The 21,333-nt window shown below is 58.4% G+C and overlaps 1 protein-coding gene across 1 annotated transcript; it reads right to left on the bottom strand.

The window, feature by feature from the left end:
- Positions 1-1,488: 1,488 nt before the first annotated feature.
- GPR37L1 (G protein-coupled receptor 37 like 1) lies at positions 1,489-7,085 on the bottom strand. Its single transcript, XM_027728838.2, has 2 exons — positions 5,983-7,085; positions 1,489-2,774 (listed from the first exon to the last, which is right to left on the bottom strand). Exons 1-2 carry the CDS (start codon positions 7,063-7,065, stop codon positions 1,965-1,967), a joined length of 1,893 nt encoding a protein of 630 aa, XP_027584639.2. The 5' UTR covers positions 7,066-7,085; the 3' UTR covers positions 1,489-1,964.
- Positions 7,086-21,333: the final 14,248 nt, after the last annotated feature.

Here is a 21,333-nt window from a genome sequence, read left to right as displayed (position 1 = left end):
GCTGCAGGGCCCTGCTGCCAGACTGGATTTGGAGGGGGGGCTGCAGTGCTCCTGCCCCCTCCTGCTGCTGGCATCCCCCTGCCCTCCCTGTGTCCTTTGGGGGTGGCCTCCTGCCCCGTATCCCCTGGGGGCTGTGGCTGTTGCTTCTGGGGTCCCTCCACTCTGTGTCCCCAGGGGGTGGCCCCCTGCCCGTCCCCCCAAGGGCTTTGCCCTGTGCCTGGCAGGTGCCCGGGCAGCAGGCCTGGGGTTCAGCCCAGCCTGTGGGGTGCTGTGCCTGCTGTGGGGCCACGTGCTGCCCATGGTGATGGTGCTGCCTGCACCTCCCCTGCCCCCGCCCGCGCTCCCCCTCCCCACCCATCCAGCCCCGCGGGGCCGCAGCACAAGCCCAGCTTTGTTCGCCCTTGGCCCAGGCTCAGGACTGAGCTACGTGGACCAGGCACATGAGAGATGCCCCCCCCACTGCCCCCACTGCCCTCGAACCCCCGTGGGGACCCCACTTGCCCCGAGGGGACATATGGGAGCACGGCTTGGGCTCTGCACCCCCCTTCATCCCTGTGCCAGCGTGAGACCCCTCTTCTCCCAAACTGTGGGACCCAGCGCTGGCTGTGGTGGGGGGGAGGAGGATGAAAGGAAAAACCCAGTTTTGTGCTCTCGGAAGAAAACTGGGGCTTTTGTTTCCCTGGAAACGGAGCTGTGAAAGCAAAGCCCGAGCGGAGCCCGGTGGGTGTTGTGCACAAAGCCCACAGTGAGCCCCTCGCTTTCACTGCCCGTAGCAACCGTCTCCCTTGCCCCGGCATTTCGGGGGCTGGGGCGGCTGCCAGCAGCTGGGACAAGGAGCTCTAACAGCTCCGGTGGATGGGCCGCCATGACCAGCCTGCCCTCAGGCAGATCCCCGAGCCACCACCCCCCACCCCATAGAGGAGCCGTGGGCAGGGGGGGGATGTGGGGCTGGAAAGCCTTATGTCCTGAAACCATCTCCCTGGACAATCCTGTCCCTGCAATGGGCAGGTGGATGAGGGCCAGGAGCCCTGCGTGGGACGGTTTGGGTAAAATGTCTTCACCCCAAGGCTCCCCAAGGGGTGCTGGGGGTGGTGGTCCCACATTCCCCCCAGGCAGCAGCACTGTGCAGCTGCAGCACCTTGGTCCTGCATAATACAGCTGCCTTGCAGTCTGTGGGGCACCACAGCCCAGTGCTGGGCTGGCAGGGCTTTACTGGGACCAGTTCAAGTCCTAGAGACCACCCCAAGCCTGATGCTTCAGAGGGAACCTTCCCACAGGTACTGCTCAGCGTCATCCCAGAGGGAGGGGGCAAAGGGACCTTTCCCCACCTCCTCTAGCTGCTGCCTGCCCTGGCAGAGCTTCTTCCCTGCCCTCGTGCCCCCTTAGCTGTTCATGCCCACCCCAGAGCCCCCCAGGTTTAGGGAAGAGCCATCCGAGGGGCTGCCGGGGCTCAGCCCGGCGGTGCCGGCGGCTGCAGCTGCGATGTGCTCTAGGTTACTGGTTTATTGAGCTCATACAGGGCACGGCTTGGATCCATGGGATACAGTCACTGGGACCTTCTCCTACTCTGGAGGGGCTGGCAGGAGGGGAGGGGACAGGACGAGGGCAGTTTGTGTTTGCTGTGTCCTCTGCGAGCCACCGTGGCCACCCTCCGTGGTTTCAGATGGGACCTTTCCGGCACTATTCCATCTCCAGAGCAGCAACCCCACAGAGCCCAGCTGGGCAGCCGGGACGGGAGGGTGCTGATGTCCTCACTGGCCTTTGGGCAGAGGCAAGAAGGTCACCGATGTAGCCACAGGGTTTCAAGCTCCACCTGCCCAATGCTGGGTTTGGAGCCCACAACGCAGCCCCCTGAGCCGTCTCTTCTGCTTATTCCACAATCCAGACACGGGCACTAACGGCAAAACAACGTTTGGTCTTGGGAGGAGGTGTTGGAACGATCTCTACAGCTCCCCGGTGGCACTTTAGCATGGGGTGCCGAGGGCCAGGAGCGGGGGGGGTGTCTCCCGGGGCTTGTCGAAGAAGATGGAGGAGGACATCTCGGTTTTGAGCTTGCTGTCGGCACTGCCCTCGCTGGAGGCGGTGTCGGGGCCGCAGCCCTCGCAGCAGCAGCAGCAGCAGTCCATGAAGGCCTGGCCCAGGGGACGACAGAGGCACAAGAGCAGGACGGGTGTCACCGAGCACTTGAAGAACAGGAAGAACTGGTTGATGAGGTTGAGTAGGTCCAAGGTCTGCTTGGACATGTCGGGGGACATGTAGGCCACCACGATGTTGCAGACGTTCTCGGGGGTGGTGCAGAGCCCGTAGATGATGGTCAGCGCGATGATGGTGCAGTTGAGGTGACTCTCGCACTGGCCGTGCTTGGTGCCCCGGCACTCGCCCTTCTCGGTGCCGCGGATGCGGCGGGTCACCAGCTGGCAGCTGATGGTGAAGAGGATGGGCAGGCAGAAGTAGCAGCCGAAGTACCACCACATCCGAGCGTTCTGGTAGGTGAGCACCAGCGAGTAGACAGACTCAGGCAGGTTGGATGAGGGCTTCATGGTGCAGTACTCCGTCACCACACCGTTCACGGGTGACGTGTCCTGCGCCAGCTGCCAGAGCAGGATCTCTGGCACCGACAGTGTCATGGAGCCCACCCAGATGACAGCCAGCTTGGCAATGATGGACTGGCACTGCTCGATGGGCCGGGTGCTGGCCTGGGGGCTGGTGGCTGCATGGAACCTGTCGATGCCCAGGGCGCAGAGGCTGAAGGTGGTGACTCCCAGCGACGATACCTGGCGAGGGAGGAGGCAGAACAGGTGAGCCCTGCTGCAGGGACATCACCAGGAGGTTGGCTCTACCAGGCTTGTGGCGAACCCCTGGCTACCCAAGACCACAAGACCACAAGACCTCCTCCAAGGTTGCAGGGACATCACAGCCTGTGGCTGCATCCCAGGGTTAGAGCCACTTTTCTGTGACTCCTGAAACGACAGTGGATCAATATGTCCCCTGACCCACAGTCCTTGCCTAGCTCCCTTCTCTGCAGAAGGGAGAAGCTTTGCTGGATGTTTGTCTGTCCATCCAGCCAGAGTGGGAACAACACAATTGTCCCTCAGGCTCTTCCTCTATTCTGGATAGCTCTTGCAGAGGAAAAGCAGGGACCATCACACCCACCAGCACCTTCCCAGGGTTCTCAAGGCCCCCCCATGCTGGCTCGTCCCTGCCCTGCTCTCCTCAGACAGGCCAAGGGAGTTGAAGGCGCCGTTGTCCCAAATCAGCTTGGGGCAGTTTCCGCTGCATTGAGAATGGCAGGAAAAACATCCCCTTTGCCAAAGGAGGAGGCCAAAGGAGGCAGAGGAATCACTGTGGCTCTGGGAGGACTGGCCAGGCACCGAGGGTCACAATCAGCGTTCCCAGTCCCAGCCCCAGAGCTGGGAGCCAAGTCCCACAGCCCTTGGCCAGGATGATGGCAGAGTCACATGCTGGTGCCCCTCGTGCTGTGGCCATTCCTGGCCTCACGAAGCCATCAAACATCACCCTGTGCTGAAAGACCTTCCCAGCACTCAGGAAACATCCCAAGGCTCCACGTGGTGCCTGGGGAGCAGCCCAGAACACTGCCTCCTTGGCCCCCCCAGCTTTTCCTGGGTCCCGGGCTGGTCCCTCCAGCAGCTGATGACCAGGGTGATGCCAGCACTGAGCAGCACCGTTGGTTTTGTACAGCAGCATCTTCCCAGACACAGCATCAGGGACAGAGCAGCACCAACATCCTGTGCCCAGCACCAACATCCTGCACTCAGAACCACCTCCCAGCATGTCCCAGCTCCTCTGCCCAAAGCCCAAAGCCACCCTGGGCACCCAGTACCCTGCTCTGCCCCACAGCCAGCACCCAGCACATTGTCCCAGTTCCCTTACTCTTGATGCTGCTGTGCTGCTGCCTGCTCCCTCTATGCCCTTCCACAGGCTCTTCTGTCTCTCCTGGTCCCCCTGGTCCTGCAGAGCACAGGATGCTTTCCAGTGCCCTGGCAGGGATGCAGGATGCTGACCAGTGCCACTGGTCAGCCCAAGCATATCCCTGCACATGGGCTGTCCCCAGGAGCCCATGTAACCAGCTGTGCTCCCAAAACCTGTCTCTGTGCCCCCCCACAGGGCATTGGACAGCTACACAGTGAGGCCAGGAGGTCCAATTCTCACAGTGTCTGTCCAGTGGCCTCAGCCACTCAAGGTGGACATGAACCTGCAGACAGGTCCCCCTCTCATGGCTGACCCTTTGCCAGGGATTTGGCTTCGTTGTTCCTGTGGCTCCCTGCAGCTGAGTCCCAGGTGAACACCTGGAGCCCCTTTCTGCCCGTGCTTTGAGGGGCAGGAGGGCAGCACAGGGCTGGGTTCTGGGGGGCCGAGCAGGAGTAGCCCCCCCACCAGGACCGTGCTTCCCCGTTTGTGCCATGCTCGTCCTTCCGCAGCACCAGCATCCCATCGTTCCTGTCCCTTCCTGCCTCCTCCAGCACCAAGCTGTCCCAGGAGCGCCCCAGTGCTGCTGAATCCCTGTGCCCACTGGTGCCATCCACAGGGTTCTCCCACAGGGACAGGGAGCCCGTGAGCAGCTCATGGCAGATCCTCCTCAGGACTGGGGTCTGCTTTGGGGGTATCACCCTTCCCTTCCCATCCTTCCCCAGAGCACTGAGCCTGCTTGGGCAAATTCCTGCCCCTCTCTGAGTCCACCCAGCTGCAGTGATGGAGGCCTGTGGTGGAGGACAAGGATGGGGCAAACACTCCATTTAATGAGAGGCTGGGCTGGGCTTTGGAAAGGGGCAGCTCCTGCCTGCTGGGCAGGGACATAGTGAAGCAGGGGGGCTGCACAGCTCCCCCAGCAAACACCACATCCACGTGCTGGGATGTGCTGTGCAGATTTGGGGCTGTGCCCAACGAGACACGCAGGGTGCAGGTCCATCACCCTGCACCCAGAGGCCTCAGTGGCATTGCTGGCATCCCCGCTAGGGCTGTGCATTGCCAGGGACCCTGTGCACAGCCAGGGACTCCTGTGCCACTGCACGTCCTGCACAAAGGCACTGGGGCACAGGGGGGTGACTGTCCCATTGCCAGCAGGGCACAGAGCAGCTGGGGGCCCTGAACACTGGGGTGGATGCTCCATGGGACAGGCAGGTCCTGAACCCTCTCTAGTCTGACCAAGCCTGAGAGGGTCTCCAGCGACCTGACACTGTCTTAGAGCAGTTCCAGATGTTTGCACCCTATGATAAATGTTGACCCCACAGAACAAGCACAGGCAGGTTGGATCTGTCTGTCCCATAAGGGCACAGAGGGGCACAGCTGGACCCCAGGCTCCCCTGAGGATGGGAGATATCCACAGCGAGGGTTTGTTTCCAGCGCAAGAGCTGGCTCATTCCAAATCCTGCCATCTGAGGCAGCTTTGCTCATTCTGCCATGTTCTGTCACCCCAGTCCCTGTGGCCTTCTCAGTGGGTGCCTGGCTCTCCCCAAGTGTGGCCAGCCTGTCACGCGTGAGGCTTGAGGACAAACACAGATCTCAGGTCCCAAACCTAATTCCTGGGCTGTCCCACCCCAGTGCTGCCCAGCTGCACCCTCCTGCCCCAGAGCCATCCTCAACAGCCCACAGTGGGCAGTTTCTGGGCCAGCACACTGTGAGGCTGAGCCCCCAGGCTTGGGGGAGTCAAGCTGGGACTGGGACAGACAAATGGAGGGACCCTGCAGACAGAAGTGCCCATGTTGGCTGGACAACAGAGGGTCTAATGGGCTCCTCCCAGCCCTGGCAGAGCTGGTGCTGGCTGCAGAGCCTGAGGAATGGCCTGGGACAGAGGCAAAGGGAAGGTCACTATTGGGACTGTCCCTTGGCTCCTTGCTGTTCCTCACCGTGGGGGTCTCTGGCGCACAGTCCCTGTGCCAGGCCACCAGCACAGACTGCCCCAGAGCAGGAGGGAAGAGAGGAGCTGAGTCCTTGATCCCTCCAGGGCCCCGTGCAGCCCCTTACCTCCATGAAGGGCACAATGCGACAGGACACGTCCCCCAGCAGCCTCCTCTTGGTGATCTCGTTGAAGATGACCACAGGCAGGCAGAAGAAGAGGATGAGGAAGTCCCAGAAAGCCAGGCTGGCCAGGATGGAGTTCCAGGCACTCTTCATGTAGTAGTTGTGCCACACGATGCACATCACGGAGAGATTTCCGATGATGCCCACGGCAAAGACGATGAGGGACAGGAACATCACGGCGTAGGCGCTGTAGGAGCCCTCGGTCACTGGGTACAAGGGGTTGTGGATTTGCAGCCGCTTGTCGGACACGGTGGTGAGGTTGGCTCGGGGCTCTAGCCTGTCCCTGTCCGTGGGGACCCCCGGTTGCTGCTCCGAGGGGTCTGTGCTGGATGGCAGCAGGGCCCTGGTCGGGTGCAGGCTGGCGGAGTTGAGGGGCCGCGGGAACTCCACCCGCACCCCCGGCACGTACTGCTGCACCGACTTGGAGTCCTCCTCCGTCCCCCGGCGCGGCCTCTCTCTCATCACCTGCGCCTCCGGGATGTCCTGGGAGACCGTGGGCAGGGTCCTGCCTCCCTCCACACCCTGGCCACGGTGGGGGCTGCCGGTCCCAGCCCCGCTTCGCATCCCCGCGGCCCCCGGGGCCAGCAGCAGCAGCAGCAGGACGAGGAGAAGCGCCGGCGAAGGCATCGTGGTGCCCCCGCGATGGTCCCCGCACGCTCCGGGAGCGCGTGTGGCGGAGGCGGCGCAGCCCCGAGCGCGGCCCCCGGGGCTCCACGGGAGCTGTGTCCGGGCACAGCCGCTCGGTCCGGCTCCGGCCGCGGCTCTGGGCGCTCGGGGAGAGCTGGGCAGGATAAAGCGGCTGCGGGAGGGGAGCCGGGCCCTCTGCTGGTCACCCACCGCCCGGGAGATGGGACAGCGGCCAGGCTGGGCAGCTCCGCATCCCCCAGCATCCCCCTGCGTTCCCCAACATCCCTCTGACATCCCCGGACATCTTCCCAGCATCCCACTGGCGTCCCTCCAGCATCGCCCAGCATCCACCGAACACCCCCAAACATCTTCCCAGCATCTCGACAAATCGCCCAGCATCCCTGAACATTCCCCAGCATCCTCCCAGCATCCACAAAAAATCCCGCAGTATCCCCAAAAAATCCCCCAGCATCCCAAAACATTCCCCAGCATCTTCCCAACATTCCCCCAACATCCCTCAGGATCCCCCAAAAATCCCCCAGCATCCCCAAACATCCTTTCACATCTCCCCAGCATCCCTCAGCATCCCTCAGCATCCCCCAACATCCCCCAACACCTCCTGGCATCCCTCAGCATCCCCCAGTATCCCCCAAGCTCCTCCAGTATTCCCCAGCACCCTCAGGCACCCCCAACATCCCTGCAGAACGAGCCAGACGAGGGATGCCCATGGCTTGGCACTGGGCATGGCCTGCTGAGCTCAGCTCTTCCCATGGGAGATCCTCCACTCTCTCCCTGGAGCAGGCAGCACTCAGGAGTCCTGAGGTCTGGCACTGGGCACCACGTGGCACATCCCCTGCACACTCAGCTTGGGCTCAGGACACCCTCAAAAGGCTGAACCATCTCCCTGGGGCTGGAGGGGCATCAGGGCTGCCCCTGGCAAGAGGAAGGGCAGGTGGCCTCAGGTGATGCTTCTTGCCACACTGAGGGGTCAGATCTGATGGCCCAGCTCTCCAAAGGTTTGTTGCTGCTTTTCCTACTGCCTGATCCCTGTATCTCTGACTCCTCCCCAGACCCGTCCTGTCTCTCCCACACCCATCATCTTTCCCTGTTTCCATCTCCTCTCCACATATCCACCTCCTCTGCTCTGTCCTGATCTCCTGCTTCCCTACTTGTTATCCCTCCCTGTGCTGTCACCCCTTCCCCAGGCCTGTGGGACCAGAGGGACAGGGGGACACGCCCTGTGGCATGCAGGCAGCCCCATGGGGATGGATGGATGCCTGCAAGGCCTGGAGCTGCAGAGGTGCCCCACACCCAAGGAGCTCAAGGAGTGTGTTCCTGTCCTGCACAGGGCAGCAGCAGGAGCAGGGGTGGGGATGCCTCACCCCTGGCAGCCAGTGAACACCAGCTTCCCCCTGTCTGGGACCCCACTGCCATTTCCTTCTGGCACTGTGCCTGCTCCTCCCCGAGCCACAGGGCACTCTGAGCTGATGTTCCAGAGCACTGGGGGACATGGGCCTCCTGCAGCATCACTGGGTACTGGGACAGCCAATGCCACCAGAGCCAGCACAGGAAACTGAGTCCCAGAGCTAAGAGGTTCCTCCTTCCAGGTGTGTGTGTGTGGCCACAGCTGGCAGGACATTGCTGACAGGGGTTTCAGGGGGATGCAGGACACTGGCTGGCAGAGGTTTCAGTGGTGGGATGCAGGACATTGATGACAGGGTGGCATGCCCCCTGCTCTGCTCAAAGTCACATTGTTCTCAGCTGGCACTTGGTGCTCGGTCACCGCAGCTGGGCTGGAAGAAACTCTGGTTGGGGCAGAAGGAGTCTCTGCTCCCAGACCAGTGGGCTCAGTGAAGCACAAGCTCTTCATCACTCCTGCACTTGGAGCTGTTCCTCCACTGTGTGTGACAGTGAGGATCAACCACGGCCACAGAGCCCACATGCTCTCCTTTCTCACACTGCTTCTGCAGCCAGGTGCTGCTCTCCAACTCTCAACAATGCTCTGGATTTTGAGCATCATTTGGAAACTTCCCATGAGAAAAGGAGGATTTTAGCTCTGGCTCTGCAGGAGCAGACAGTGGCAATGCCTGAGGTCTGGCCTGGGGGCAGAGGCACCAGCGCCTCTCAGTGATCACTGGCCTGATCTTGGCAGAGCCTGAGTGTGACAGAGGAAGAACAGCTCAGCCCGAGCTCATTAACAGCCCGAGGATCCCACAGGACTGCTGTGGGCTGGCAATGGCTTCAGGTGCACAGACTGCAGGGAATCTGTCCCGTACCTAAAACGAGCCAAGTTTTTACTTAGTGGAGAACAAACCCCAGAAAGAGCTGAGCTGTGTCCAGTTTGAGTGGGGCACAGTGCTGTGCCCAGGTACAGGGGTGCCAGCAGAGCCAGGGCATGGGCAGTTTAGACAGCTGAGCACTGCCAGTGATTTAACTAAGTCTGGTTAACTGAAGGATGGATAACTTGAACTTCCTCCTCAGTGAACTCCCGGTGCCAACCCCAGTTCCCTCTTCAAAGGCCAGGAAGGAGAAATGGTGGCATCAGTCCCCACGTTATACTCAGGGAGTGATGCCACTGCACCTTGGCAAGGCTCAGGGGAAAACCACGCTGTGCCAGTGGCCAGGATGGGCAGCTTGGCAGCCCCCAGCATACCCTGAACATCCTCCAACATCCCCCAGCATCCCCCAGCTTGCTAAGAGAGGGGCAAGCAGAGGGCAGGCAGGGCTCGGGGCAGGAGAGAGGGAGGTTGAGGTCTTCCCTCAGTGACCACATCAGCTCGGAGGAGGGAGCCCTTGGAGCACGGTCTGGGCAGGTGCTGGCAGCCAGGTGTTGTTCTGTAGCGAGCCGGAGCTATTTTTAGTCTTGTTTCATTTGCACAAGGGCCGGGTGTGCCAGGGAGCTGCCTGAAGACAACAGCAGAGTTCACTGGGGCAAGGCGACACTTCAGTGGCACGGGAGTGACCTCAGGCTGGTTCTGTAACCCACAGAATCACTGTCCAAGATGCCTCTCTGAGATGTTTCTCTTCCTTCCCTCGCTCTGTCCAGGGGCTCTCAGCCAGTGAGGGTCCCTGGCTGTCCCCAGACTGGGGCCAGACAACCCCAGTGGCTATTTGGGAAATGCACATTTATCTTCTCCAGCTCAAATTCACAGCTGGGTGAGACTGTTTCTGGGGAGATGAGTGTGTGTTTTGCAGGTCTGCAATCACTTCGTCAGTGACCCAGGGGAGGTTCGTTCTTGCACTGCCCTTTCAGATATTTCATTCAACCATCTATGTTTTGGACAAGTCTGCATAAAAATCATACCCTACCTAAGACCTGCATCTGCCCACCTTGGGGCCCACAGGGATACCCCCTCAGTAACACATTCCAAACCCTCTGATAGAAGAGGGACAAGAGTCAGGAGCATTCCTGAGCCTGCACTGCACCACACCGTCTGCCCTATTCTGAGGCTTTTTAAAAGCTGTTGCCTTTTTTAAAGCTATGCCTGGTCTCTCTGCCACTGCTCACTGGCTTGGGGATTTCTGGGGCAAAGGAGAATTGCTCTGTGCCATTTACTCCAATCCAAGCCCAGGGGAATGGCTGAGGTGGAGGAAACTTGAAGTCTGGGTGGTAATAAGGTGCCTGCAAGTGTGATGCCTGTGCTGAGAGGGACAGTGGGGTGGGAGGTCACCTGAGGAGACCTGGAACTGTGTGCAGGATGAGGAGCATCTTTTCCAGGAGGTGAGAGCCCCAGTAATGCTGAGCTGTTTGTCTCAGGCTGGGAGGGCAGCAGGGCAGCAAGGACAAGCTGGCCTGTCCCTCATGGTGTGCACTGCCCCGACACCTTGGCACTGAGGCTCTGGCTCAGGCTCCTCTCTGCACGGCCATTGTGTTACAGAGCATCCTTACCCCGGGTTCTGGGGATGCCAGAACCTCTGCTCTTGTCAGAAGCCTGTCCCTCATCAGGCCCCAGCAGTGAGCACAGACCCAGCATAGCTCAGGTCTCCCAGAGCCCTGCAGGGCAGGACCCCCTGTACCAACAAACAGCGGGCAGTGACTGAGGGAGGGTCGTGCTCACATTCACCCCTGGTTTGTCTCTGTTGATGAGAACATTTTCTTTCTTAAATCAGAATCAATGTCAGAACCCCGTGAGGCTCCAGCCTGCCTTCTGGCAAGCTTTGGTGAGCTCTCAGGGTGGCCACAAGCTCTCTCTGACAGCACAGAGGACACTGCTTCCAACCCCCCCCGCCCCCTGCCACTGAGGGTGCCCCTCACCCCGTGGCACCTCACCCCGTGGCACCTCACAAGTCCCCTGTTGCTGGAGAGACTCAGGGCATGCGAGACCCAAATACCCGATGGGAGGAGGAAAACGTTCCCTTTTGTTTCTACCAAACAGTCTGACTGCGGGAGCCAAGCAATAGCCAGGCTGGTACACGCCTGTTTGCCCGGGAAAGGAGAGAGAGGGCAGGGAGGGGACATGGTAAACACAGACGGCTGGTGCAGGAAACCCGGAGCTCAGGCAGCTCTGCTGGAGGGCTGAGGGTGGGGGGCACTGCCAAGGACTGCACTGCTGTCTCCCCTGGTCCTGATACTCCCCTGGGACCTTCTAGCCCTCCCACTGGGGGCTGAGGCCAGCCCGGTGTCTGTGCCCACCCCAGCCCCCTGTCAGCAGCGTGTGTGGCTGAGCCTGCCCCACTCAGTCTGTGTGTTCCCATCAGTGTCCCAGTGGCACTGAACCTCCACCCTGCTGGGTTCCTCCAGGAGGGTGATGATAGAACCAGAGAGGGGGTCACAGGGGCTTCCTGCAGAGGCAAGGAGGGAGTCAGAGAAACTCACCCACTCCAGTCCCAGTTTTTATGTCGTTGCTCCCCGGGGGGATGGTGTGTAATGGGAGTTGGGGATCTGGGGAGTGAAGCACCCTCGGGGTTTGACCAGCTGTTCCCAGCATACCATGGTGCAGGCCAGGAGCCATGGCAGGCTCTGGAGCTGCAGTTTCCCCTCCCCTGCTCCCTGGAGCTCATGGAAAGCTGCTCCCATTTGACCATGCCACGCTGCACTGAGCTCACTGCTGCCAGCACTGCCAGAGTGAACCCACAGCCTGTGGCCTTCTTGATCTCCTGCAGGATGTCAGCTCTGCTCCCATGGGTGGGTTTCCCAGGGGTCACCGGTGCAAAGTATGACATGAACACTCAAACCCATTTTACAGCGGGAAAACCAAAATGACCAAAAAATGACAATGGGATTTCCCTCGAGCCACAGCAGGAGGTGAGTTCCTGGGGCTGCCTGGCAGGGACCAGCATGGGGACATCCAGGCACTCCGTGGGTCGGTGTCAGGGCACTGGATGCAGCTCTGGGTGTGCAGGGAAGCATTCTCAGCCCTGGGAGCAGGGGCTGTGCTTCTGTCTGCACTGGGGTGGTCACGTGTTCCAGGAGGAACTGAGAACCCACGGCAAGGTCAGCTTAGGGCAGAGGCAGTATTTTGCCATGGAACTAAATGAGAGATGTTCTGGAAGCAGCAAAAGGCCCTTGGGAGAGACCCTGAGCTCTCCCCTGTGGTGGAGCCCCCTTGGTAATTCACCCCCAAGTTCCCTGCAAATGCACGAGAAGTCACAAATGCAAAATGTGAGTCGGACCAAAACCACTCCTAAGTTCAGTGTAGAAAACAAACCATCCTCAAGTTCACCACCTTTATTTCAGGATGAGTATTTCTTCACTTAGCTCAATTCAGTCTCTCTTGCTGTAGCAACAAATCCTTCATTTTTCCCTACTGTGAGTAAACCTCATGCTCCCTTGCTGCTGTGTCCATCAAATGCTGTGGCCGGGGCTCTGATGTTGTGTGGAGCTTGGGTTTGGGTGATGGATGCATGGGGCCCCCTAAACCCTGGGGAATGCCATCCTGGTGAAGGTGATGGGTTCATCCCCCCTGTTTCCCAGCACCACTCTCAGGATGCTTTGCCATCCCTGCTGCTGGCAGTGAGTCCCAGCTCCTCCTGCAGCTGTGGGAAACAACCTGCCCACGGAGCAGTGGAGCCCCGAGCCAGGCACAGGCCCCTGGGCCATTCTCTGCTCCAGCTGTTCCAGGGCTCAGAGCAAAAGTCAAGGTGATTTGTGCCTACCAGGAATACTGTGGTTTGTGTTTCCTTGGAAAGCTGTGAGGAAGGAGGTGATGTGTGGGCAGTCTCTGCTTGGTGTGCTGCACCCCACAAAGGCTGCTGGGCTTCAAGCCTGGCAGCAGGGTGGGCCAGCATCACAGCCCTCTGGGAGGGGGTCTGTGCCCAGCACTGAGCACAGGTGGGCCAGGAGCTCTGGGAGAGCCTGTGGTGCATCCAGGGGGTCCTTGTGTGCAGGCAGCCCTGCTCACAGGGGCTGTCAACTCTTCAGGAGTGGTGACCACAAGTTTCTCTGCTGCAGGGACTCCATTCAGAGACCTACAACCCATATTCATCGTCTCCACGGCCTCTTCTGGTCCACGCACAGCTTGCCCTCAAACCAGACAGCTCACCCTCACCACCCTGACCAGATACTGCTCATCCTGCATCCATGGGCAGCATCTGGTCACAGCAGCCAGGGCCTGATGCTGGGATGTGCTGAGCAACCCCATAAGGGTCCTGTGCCAGAGCCTGTGCCACAGCTCATCCCTTCCTGTGGGGCCAGGGATCAACGCCAGGAGCTGGCAACAGGGTGGGCAGGGGGACTGGGGGTGCTGGTCCCCCACTGCTGCCCAGAGGTGGCTGAGGACTGCCCTCCCTGGGGGACATGCTGGTGGTTTTGCACCGTGCTGGCAGTGGGAGGGTGCTGGAGGCAGGATCCAGACCCCTTGGCTCTGCCCCCTCTGGCTGCCACAGCCCAGGCTGTCCCACACACCGAGGGGCTGGTCCCCAGCCCGCCAGTGGGGAGCAAGGCACCAAAGTGACATTTGTCAGCTGCCGTGGGCTCCCCACCCTGGGTGGGGACAAAGGTCACCACACAGAAATTTCGGCTGCTGGCTGATGGAAAATTCCCTGCTCTGTGCAAATGCAAATGAGGGCTCCCCTCCCTTCTCCAGGCCCCACAGGGCTGGGGGTTTTCCATACCACCTTCACTGAGGTCACCATCACACATATTGGCCCCCCCAAAACCTGTTCTCCCCCTTGGAGATGTCCTGGTCTCAGGGCACACCTGTGTCCCCGGGTCAGCTCTCCCTGCCCACAGCCTGTCCATGCATCTCGATGGGCTGTGCCCTTGTCCTGCCAGACGGACCCCCCTCCCAATGGACCCCTGCTCTGGAGCCAGAGAAGCCTTTGCTGAAGCCACATACAGTCAGGGCCACACAGAGACCCCAAGGACCAGGGGTGCCCCACAGAGCTGGTCACATCCCCAGTGCTGTGGAGAAGGAAGTGGGGGGAAAAGTTGTGCCAGGGTCCTCAGGGGCAGGAGGTTGTGGGAGGAGACAGGCACCTGCCTGTGCTCTGACATGCAGGGTTGGTACCTGTGCCCACTGCAGGGCACTGGGGAGCTGGGACTGTGCTGGTGCTGTGTGGACTGGGGGGCCAGGACCCCCCCCCACCCCGAGGTCCCAGAGCTGCACTCCATCAGCACCACATGGATATCTACAGACCAGGCTCAGGGAAGGGAGGAGGACAGGACGGGAATATCCTTTTAAGATAATAATCTTTTAAGATAATAATCTTTTAAGCCTTTACCTTAAAGGTCCTATTTTCCAGTGCTGTGGTACTGCCCAGCGTGCTCCAAGGATGACACAGGGAGGGAAAAACCTCCCTACCAAACTTGTTACCCTGCAGACTCCCTGCACCTTGAGATGCCCACGTTACAGCCACGGCTGGCAAAGATGTACTCCAAGCAGTGCTGGAGCTGCTCTACCCCAACACCTGCAGCACCAGCAAGGCCAGTCACAAGCACAGAAGCGCAAGTGGCACCATCCATCCAAGGCTCCAAGACCTGCCACCTGCGGGGCAGAGGTGTTTGTTAGCTATGGCTGTGGCAGCAGGACAGAGAGAGGGAGAGGATGGAGAAAGCCCCAGGCTCCCTGTGCAGTTTTCCCCGCTCTCCTGTGACTCAGTCCCACGAGGTGAGTCGTTCAGCACTGAGTCTCTGACCCACACGGCCTCCAGCCAGCGACCCACAGGGGGCTGGAGCTCCTCAGTGCCACAGCAAGGCCTGCAGGATTACCCCAGATTCAGGTCAGGGGCTCCAATCAAGCTCCAAAGCCAGTGGCCCTGAGTCACCAGGTGACGACACCCTGCTGGTATCTCCCAGGTGTGGCAGTGTGACGGTGACGTGAGGCCAGGCCGAGGAGGTGGTGATGCAGCAGCAACTGCAGCCTGGAGCTGAGAGCACTCGTGACTGTAGGTGGGGGATGTCTCTGCTCTTCACAGCTTTGGGCAATCGCTGAGGAGCTGGTAAGACACATCACTTAGCTGGCAGATGTCCAAAGTCTGCTGCTGTGCCCCAGGAGAAGCTATCGAGCTCCAAGGAAGCCTCCTCACCCCTCTGTCCTGTCCCTGACAGTGTGGTCATGGGCATGGTCTGCTGCCTGCACGCCCTGACCATCATGCTGGGACCTTTCCCACCTACTCCACTGAGTCAGGAGTACCAGCTGGGAACAGAGATGGCCCTGCACCCCTTGTCCTCTTCTGGTGACCAGTGAAATGGCACAAAGCTGTGTAAGCAGAGGTTAGGCTGGATATCAGGAAAAGACTCTTCCCCCAGAGGCTGGTTGGGCACTGAACAGGCTCCCCAGGGCAGTGGTCACAGCCCCAAGGCTACCAGAGCTCCAGGAGCTTTTGGACAATGCTCTCAGGGACAGGGTGGCATTGTTGGGGTGTCCTGAGCAGGGCCAGGAGTTGGACTGGATGATCCTTGTGGGTGCCTTCAAATGTAGCAGCCAGCAACCCAGGGCCAGCTGCAATCCCAGCACACTCCTGGGGACTCTGTGCTTGGGGCAGATGGTCCCTTGGTCCTACAAGGGTGTCTTAAGTCTATGGTCCTAGTCACAGCCATGCAGGTGACTGTGTCCTGCCCAGACTGGCAGGTCTGTGCCTCCTGTCTGGGACACTCAGAACACAAAACAATGTCTCTGTTCTCCTTCTATAGGAGCAATCCTGGGGCTGCCAGTGGGGAGCAAGGGCAGAGGGGGGCAGTGGGAGAGTAGGATCCAAATTGCAATACCCTGTGAGCATCGTGTGGCAAAGCTCTGGAGGATTTCCAGCACCTCACATCCCTGTGTCTGTGGGGTGCTGAGGGAGCCCCAGAGAAGGGAGGGGACAGCAGAGGGCCAGTGCTGAGCAGAACCAGTGGGGCACAGCCAGGGGGCTCCTGCCCTACGTGCCTGTGCACGTAGGAAACTCATGAAACAGAATATCTGGGCCATCTCCCCACTCCTAGTGCATGGCAGGCTGGCAGATAAGATACCACTGGCAGATATTTGAGCTGGTGCCGTGTCAGGCTCCGGGGCTGGGGAAAGGGCAGGCTGCCAGGCAGGTGGCAACTCTGCCAGGTGGTGCAAGGACACTGCTGCCAGCCCAGAGTGCCAGCCCACTCCTGTAACACGAGGAATGCCAGCAGATACCCCATGCCTTCCTCCTTTCCCAACACTTTGACAGACAGCAGCCAAAAAACCCACCCAAAATAAGAATGAACCAATAAAAAGCAGTAGCTCTGCCTGAGTCTTGTGGAAGGTGAGGAGAGCAATGTTTGGAGAGGAAAGATCCTGCAATAGTATCTGTTGGTGCATCAAAAACCTGCCCCAAAAGTGTTTTGTCATTGCCAGTTGAGAGGACCCTGTGCAGAGAAGACTTTTGTGTCAGCCTGAAGGCCCAGCCGTGCCCCTTGAGCAAACACCTCGGGGTGGGGGTGGCTGTGAGGGTGACAGAGACCAGAGAGAAGTGTGAGAGACTGAGTCAGTTCCTTTTAAAATAGAAATCTCCTCTCGCCAAGGGCTGGCCCTGAGTTTTGGTATGTGCTGGGAAGGAAGTCATTGCTCCTCCTGCACCTCTGCTCCCATCAAACCAGCCCAGTTTGATCAGTGCCATGGCCCCAGTCAGGTCACCAGTTCACTGGGGAAAATTCCTGCTCTGAGGTAGAGTTTCAGTCCCAAATGGTTCATGGAACTTGGGGAAAGGTCTGCTATTTCCACTGCCCAACATGGCTTTAGCCTATAGTGCCTTTCCCTTCCCATCTCATCTCCTCTGCTGCTGGTAGAGACACCTCTGGTCCCTCACCCATGTTCAGGTTGGAGACCCATCTTCGGGCCTCTCTTCCTCTGAGATTTGTTGAAATGGCTCAGTTTGCTGAAATTACTTTTCTCTTTTCCCTATCACAATTTTCTCACTTTTCTCCTTGTTCTGTGTTCACAGAAGCTGAAGTTTTCTAACCTCAGCCTGGAAGATGGAAGGACCCTTCTGTTCCCACTGGTCTTTTCCCATTCAGTGACTGAGAAGTGATAAGGAGCATCAACTACTGGGTGCCAGCCCCTTGGTGTTCCTGTGGTTTCCTTGGAATCTGCTTTGGAGGGGTGCTGAGCCTGGGATATCCAGATGGGATCATGCTGAGGGGTGACTGCAGAGGGACCAGGTCTCTTCCCAGAGGAGGAAGGAGCACTGCAAAGTGCCTCTACTGTAGCTCCAAGTCTCCCATGATGGAACTCACACTCCTGCCTCCCCCTTTCCCTGATTCCAAACACCTTTCCGACCTTGGATGGCAGAGTCCTGCCAACCTGCTCTGCCAGGAGGAGGGGCCAAGCCCTCCCCGGTGGCTGGGAAGGAGTAGGCAGTATCTGCAAACCCTGAGTCACACTGCAGGAATGCAGTCGGGATGGGGTGGTGAGGAAGCACAGCCTGACCCACGGTGCGGTGGGGGGGATCCCCCAGCTCGTGGGTGATGTCTTTCCCCGCAGATGACATGGTCACAAGCCCTCATGCCCACACCTACACCTCGCAGTGAACACACACAGCACCTCTGCTGGGGCAGTGGGACCCCCTGAACAGCCCCTGTCCCGGACAGCCACAGTTCCCTACACTGGGGTGACACTGCAGGGATGTTCTCCTGGGTGAACCTGTCCAGCCATGGATCTGCTGGCTTCCAGCAGGGTCAGGGTGGTCACCAGCATGGATCCTCTCGAGCATTATTCTCCTCCTGCAGTGTTGGAGTCAGTATAAGGAGATCCCTTCCAAGCTCTGAGGTTCAGAAGCAATGCTGCCCAGCTCAAGGAGCATTTGGACAACTGCAATCACAGTCCTGGTTGCCCTCAGAGACCCCCCTCTCTGTTGACCTCTGTGTGTCTGGGCAGGTTTAAGAAGTGCACAGCACCAGCCACCATCCTCTGCACGCCATTCCCAGCTCACAGCCACTGTGGTGGCTCTTTACAGCTCTCCAGGGTTTTACAAGGGTCCTGCCACTGTGGGATCCAACCTTAATCTCCAAGAGTGTGTCCCCAGCAGCTGCTGGAAGCAGCATCACCAGCCTGGCCGGCCCACAGGCAACCACACTGGGCAAAGGGATCCCAGTTCCAGGCCCAGGCCCAGCCAAGGCACGGGTGTGTGGCAAAGGCTGAATGCACCCAGACACCACTGGCACCTCAGCCCCCAAGACCACGCCGTGGACCAGCTCCAGGAAAGCCCTCCAAGGCCACGTCAGTGGGGTGAAGGCTGGAGCCTGTGCTTCCATTGGGTCAGGAACAGTGTTAATGTATAAAAATTCCCTTGGGAAGGGGGTTTTTATTAAAATAAACTACCACTGAGTCTCTCCCACTGTGTTCCTCTTGGTTTCACTCATTCTCACACTCACCTGCACGGGGTCTGACCAAGTGCAGCACTGGTGTGAGGGATGCTGGTCCTCACTGTGTCTCACGGGTTCCTCTTCACTGGCTGCAGCAAACAGTGCTGACAGGTCTTCTACACTCTTTACGTGTAGAATCAACCATTTTCATGGAGCCTCTGATCCACCTTCCAAGAGCCTGAGGCTGGGCTGCTGCCTTTGTCTGGGTGTCCTTGTTGTGAGTGTTTTTAGAGGTGCCATCGTGGTGTGGGGGAGGAGGAGGATGTAAGGGATGTGCTTGTGTCTTGCTGCCATCCTTCCACTACCAAAGCACGAGGCTCCTGATGGTGTTACCTGCACCTTATCAAAGCACAGCCATCTGGGCTGATGTAAACACCAGATTGCTCAGCATCTTCCTGGTGTTGATTGTGCCCTGTGCAGGACACGCTCATAATTTCATCTTTAGAGTTTCTCCTGGTACTTTCAAACAACAGCCAGACCCCCACACCCTTCCTTCATCCCAGTCTCAGTGTACCTGTTACGTGGCTTTACAGGCAGGGCAACCAACTTAGCCCAGAATGTTCTTCTGATGACCACAATGATCTCTTGGACAGGAAACCAGCAGCATAAAACCTGCAGCAATAGTTATGTCCAAAAAACAGGGACATTATTGAAATTAAAAAAAACTGAAAAAAAAAAAGGAGGAAGTTAAGAAATTAAAATTTGCAACCAAAAGAGGATCACAGAATCATAAAATCTCCTGAGCTGGAAGGGAGCATTGAGTCCAACTCCTGGCCCTGCACATGACACCCCAGCCATCCCACCCTGTCCCTGAGAGAGTTGTCCAAAGGCTCCCTGAGCTCTGCCAGCCTTGGTGCTGTGCCCACTGCCCTGGGGAGCCTGTGCACCCTCTGGGGGAAGAACCTTTCCCTGATATCCAACCTAACCCTCCCCTGACACAGCTCCAGCTGTTCCCTCAGGTCCTGTCACTGCTCACAGAGAGCAGAGATCGGAGCTGCCCCTCCTGAGGAAGCTGCAGACCCCAGTGAGGTCTGACCTCAGACTCCTCTTCTCCAGGGTGAACAGATCAAGTGACCTCAGCCACTCATGGTATGGCCCCTCCACACCCTTCACCATCCTCATAGCCCTCCTTTGGATGCTCTTTAATAGCATTATATCTTGTATTTATATTTTATTACATGTGGGATGTTTTGTAAATATGATACTGGAGGCAGAGAGCAAACGTGCGTGTCTGTCCACAGAGATTCTTAGCAGTGTTATAGCAAATGTTTTTGAAAAGCAAGTGTGGGAGCCTGTTGGAAGTAAAGTGATATCTTTGAATAGGCCATAACTGTGTCCAAACAATGAGGAGGGTAAACCTGGGCAAGTGAAATGTGAAACCGTGGTCAGACAAGCCAACATTTTTTTTGAGGAACAACTTGCTAAAGGCACGACAACTAATATTCAGACATTTTCGTGAGTAGACAAAAGGTGGTTGCCTGCCAAAGAGGTTGGAATTAACAAACAGTGGAGTACAACAGGAGCAGTCATGATAATAAGCTGTCAGGAGAAGTGAGATGAATCCCTCACATGGTTGCCCTCGATGAGGCACCCAGGGGCTTCCCAGGCTGCACAGTGAAGAAGGTTGAGAAGGTCCCTCAAATGGAGATGCCAGCAGAGGAACTTTGCAGAACACAGTTTACAGGAAGGGAGAGGAAAGTGCCAGGACCTTCACGTGGAGAAATGTCTTCACCCAGAGGCTTGGGGACTCACAGGTGGGGCTGCTGCCTAGCATGCTGAACATGTGGCTTAGCAGCAAGTTGTGGGGGACAGTCAGAGTGATTTTGGTAGTGAAATGTCCCCCAAAGACTGAGGAGCTCTCGGGGATCCTTTCTGGAGCTGGTGCTGCTGGTGGCATTAAAAGTTCCAGAAGCCCCTATGGTGACACAGGAGCAGCAGTCAGGCCAGTGTGTGTCTGACAGTACCTCAGACAGAGCTCCTCAGGAACCCCCTGTGCCCCTGTGATGGAGCAGAGAAGGACCAACCTGCTTTCCTGTGGCACCTGGTGCCACAAAGGGAGATTCAAGCACAAGGCAGGAAGGAGCATGAGTGATGCCTCACACCCATCTCTCTTTGCCTGCTACCTCTGCCCCCATGCTCTGTGCCCTGCTCCATGCTCTGCTGCACAGATGGAATCCCTCCCTCCCACTATTTTCCTAAGGAAACAGAGATATTGTTCAAAGCTCTCAGACTGCAGCCAGAGATCATTTTCCACCTGTACTGCTTTGTTTTCCCAGGCCCCAGGGCTTGTTCTGAGATCATAGACCAGAGCAGGAAAGACTAGGAACTGATGCTTAAAGCTTGGCCCAGGCCCTTGATGGTCATCGATGGCCATTCCCAGCAGATGGTGATCCCAAGGAAGGAAGCAGGGACAACCTCAGCCTCCTAAGGGTGTGACCCCAGCTCCTGCAGCAGTGATGTGCGTGCCAGGGCCGGGATAAGAATTTCCTACTGCTGGGGAAAAAAAGTGACGTCAGAATAGCTGAAATGGTTGACCTGTGGCACACCTGGAGCCCAGAGGGGGTGTCTGGGCGGCTTCTCCCCCAGCCCAAACGTGGCTCTGGGGAACTCTGTGGCCTTGGACACAGCAGGCAGGGAGAAACCTCCCTGGAGGTTAAGGCTGGAGGCTTCTCTGGAGATCACCTAGTCCAGCACACCTGCTCAGAGCAGGATCAGCCAGAGGAGGTTGCCCAGGACATGCCCAGATGGTGTGTCCACAACTTCCCTGGGTCACCCCTTCCAGGATTCTCTCCAGTTGTGGGCATGGAGGACTCTATGCCATGCAGTGTCATGAGCTACCTCGGAGCAGAGAAGTCTCTGCTGCTCCAGGGATGGGGGATAAACCCCTTTGCACCCCCGGGTTGAGTTGTCCC

Source organism: Pipra filicauda, unplaced genomic scaffold (genome assembly GCF_003945595.2).
Source record: "Pipra filicauda isolate LSUMZ 115617 unplaced genomic scaffold, ASM394559v2 scaffold172_size1731463_pilon, whole genome shotgun sequence".
Taxonomy (NCBI): Eukaryota; Metazoa; Chordata; class Aves; order Passeriformes; family Pipridae; genus Pipra; species Pipra filicauda.
Note: the sequence above shows the minus strand (reverse complement) of the source record. Positions and strands in the feature narration are given on the sequence as shown.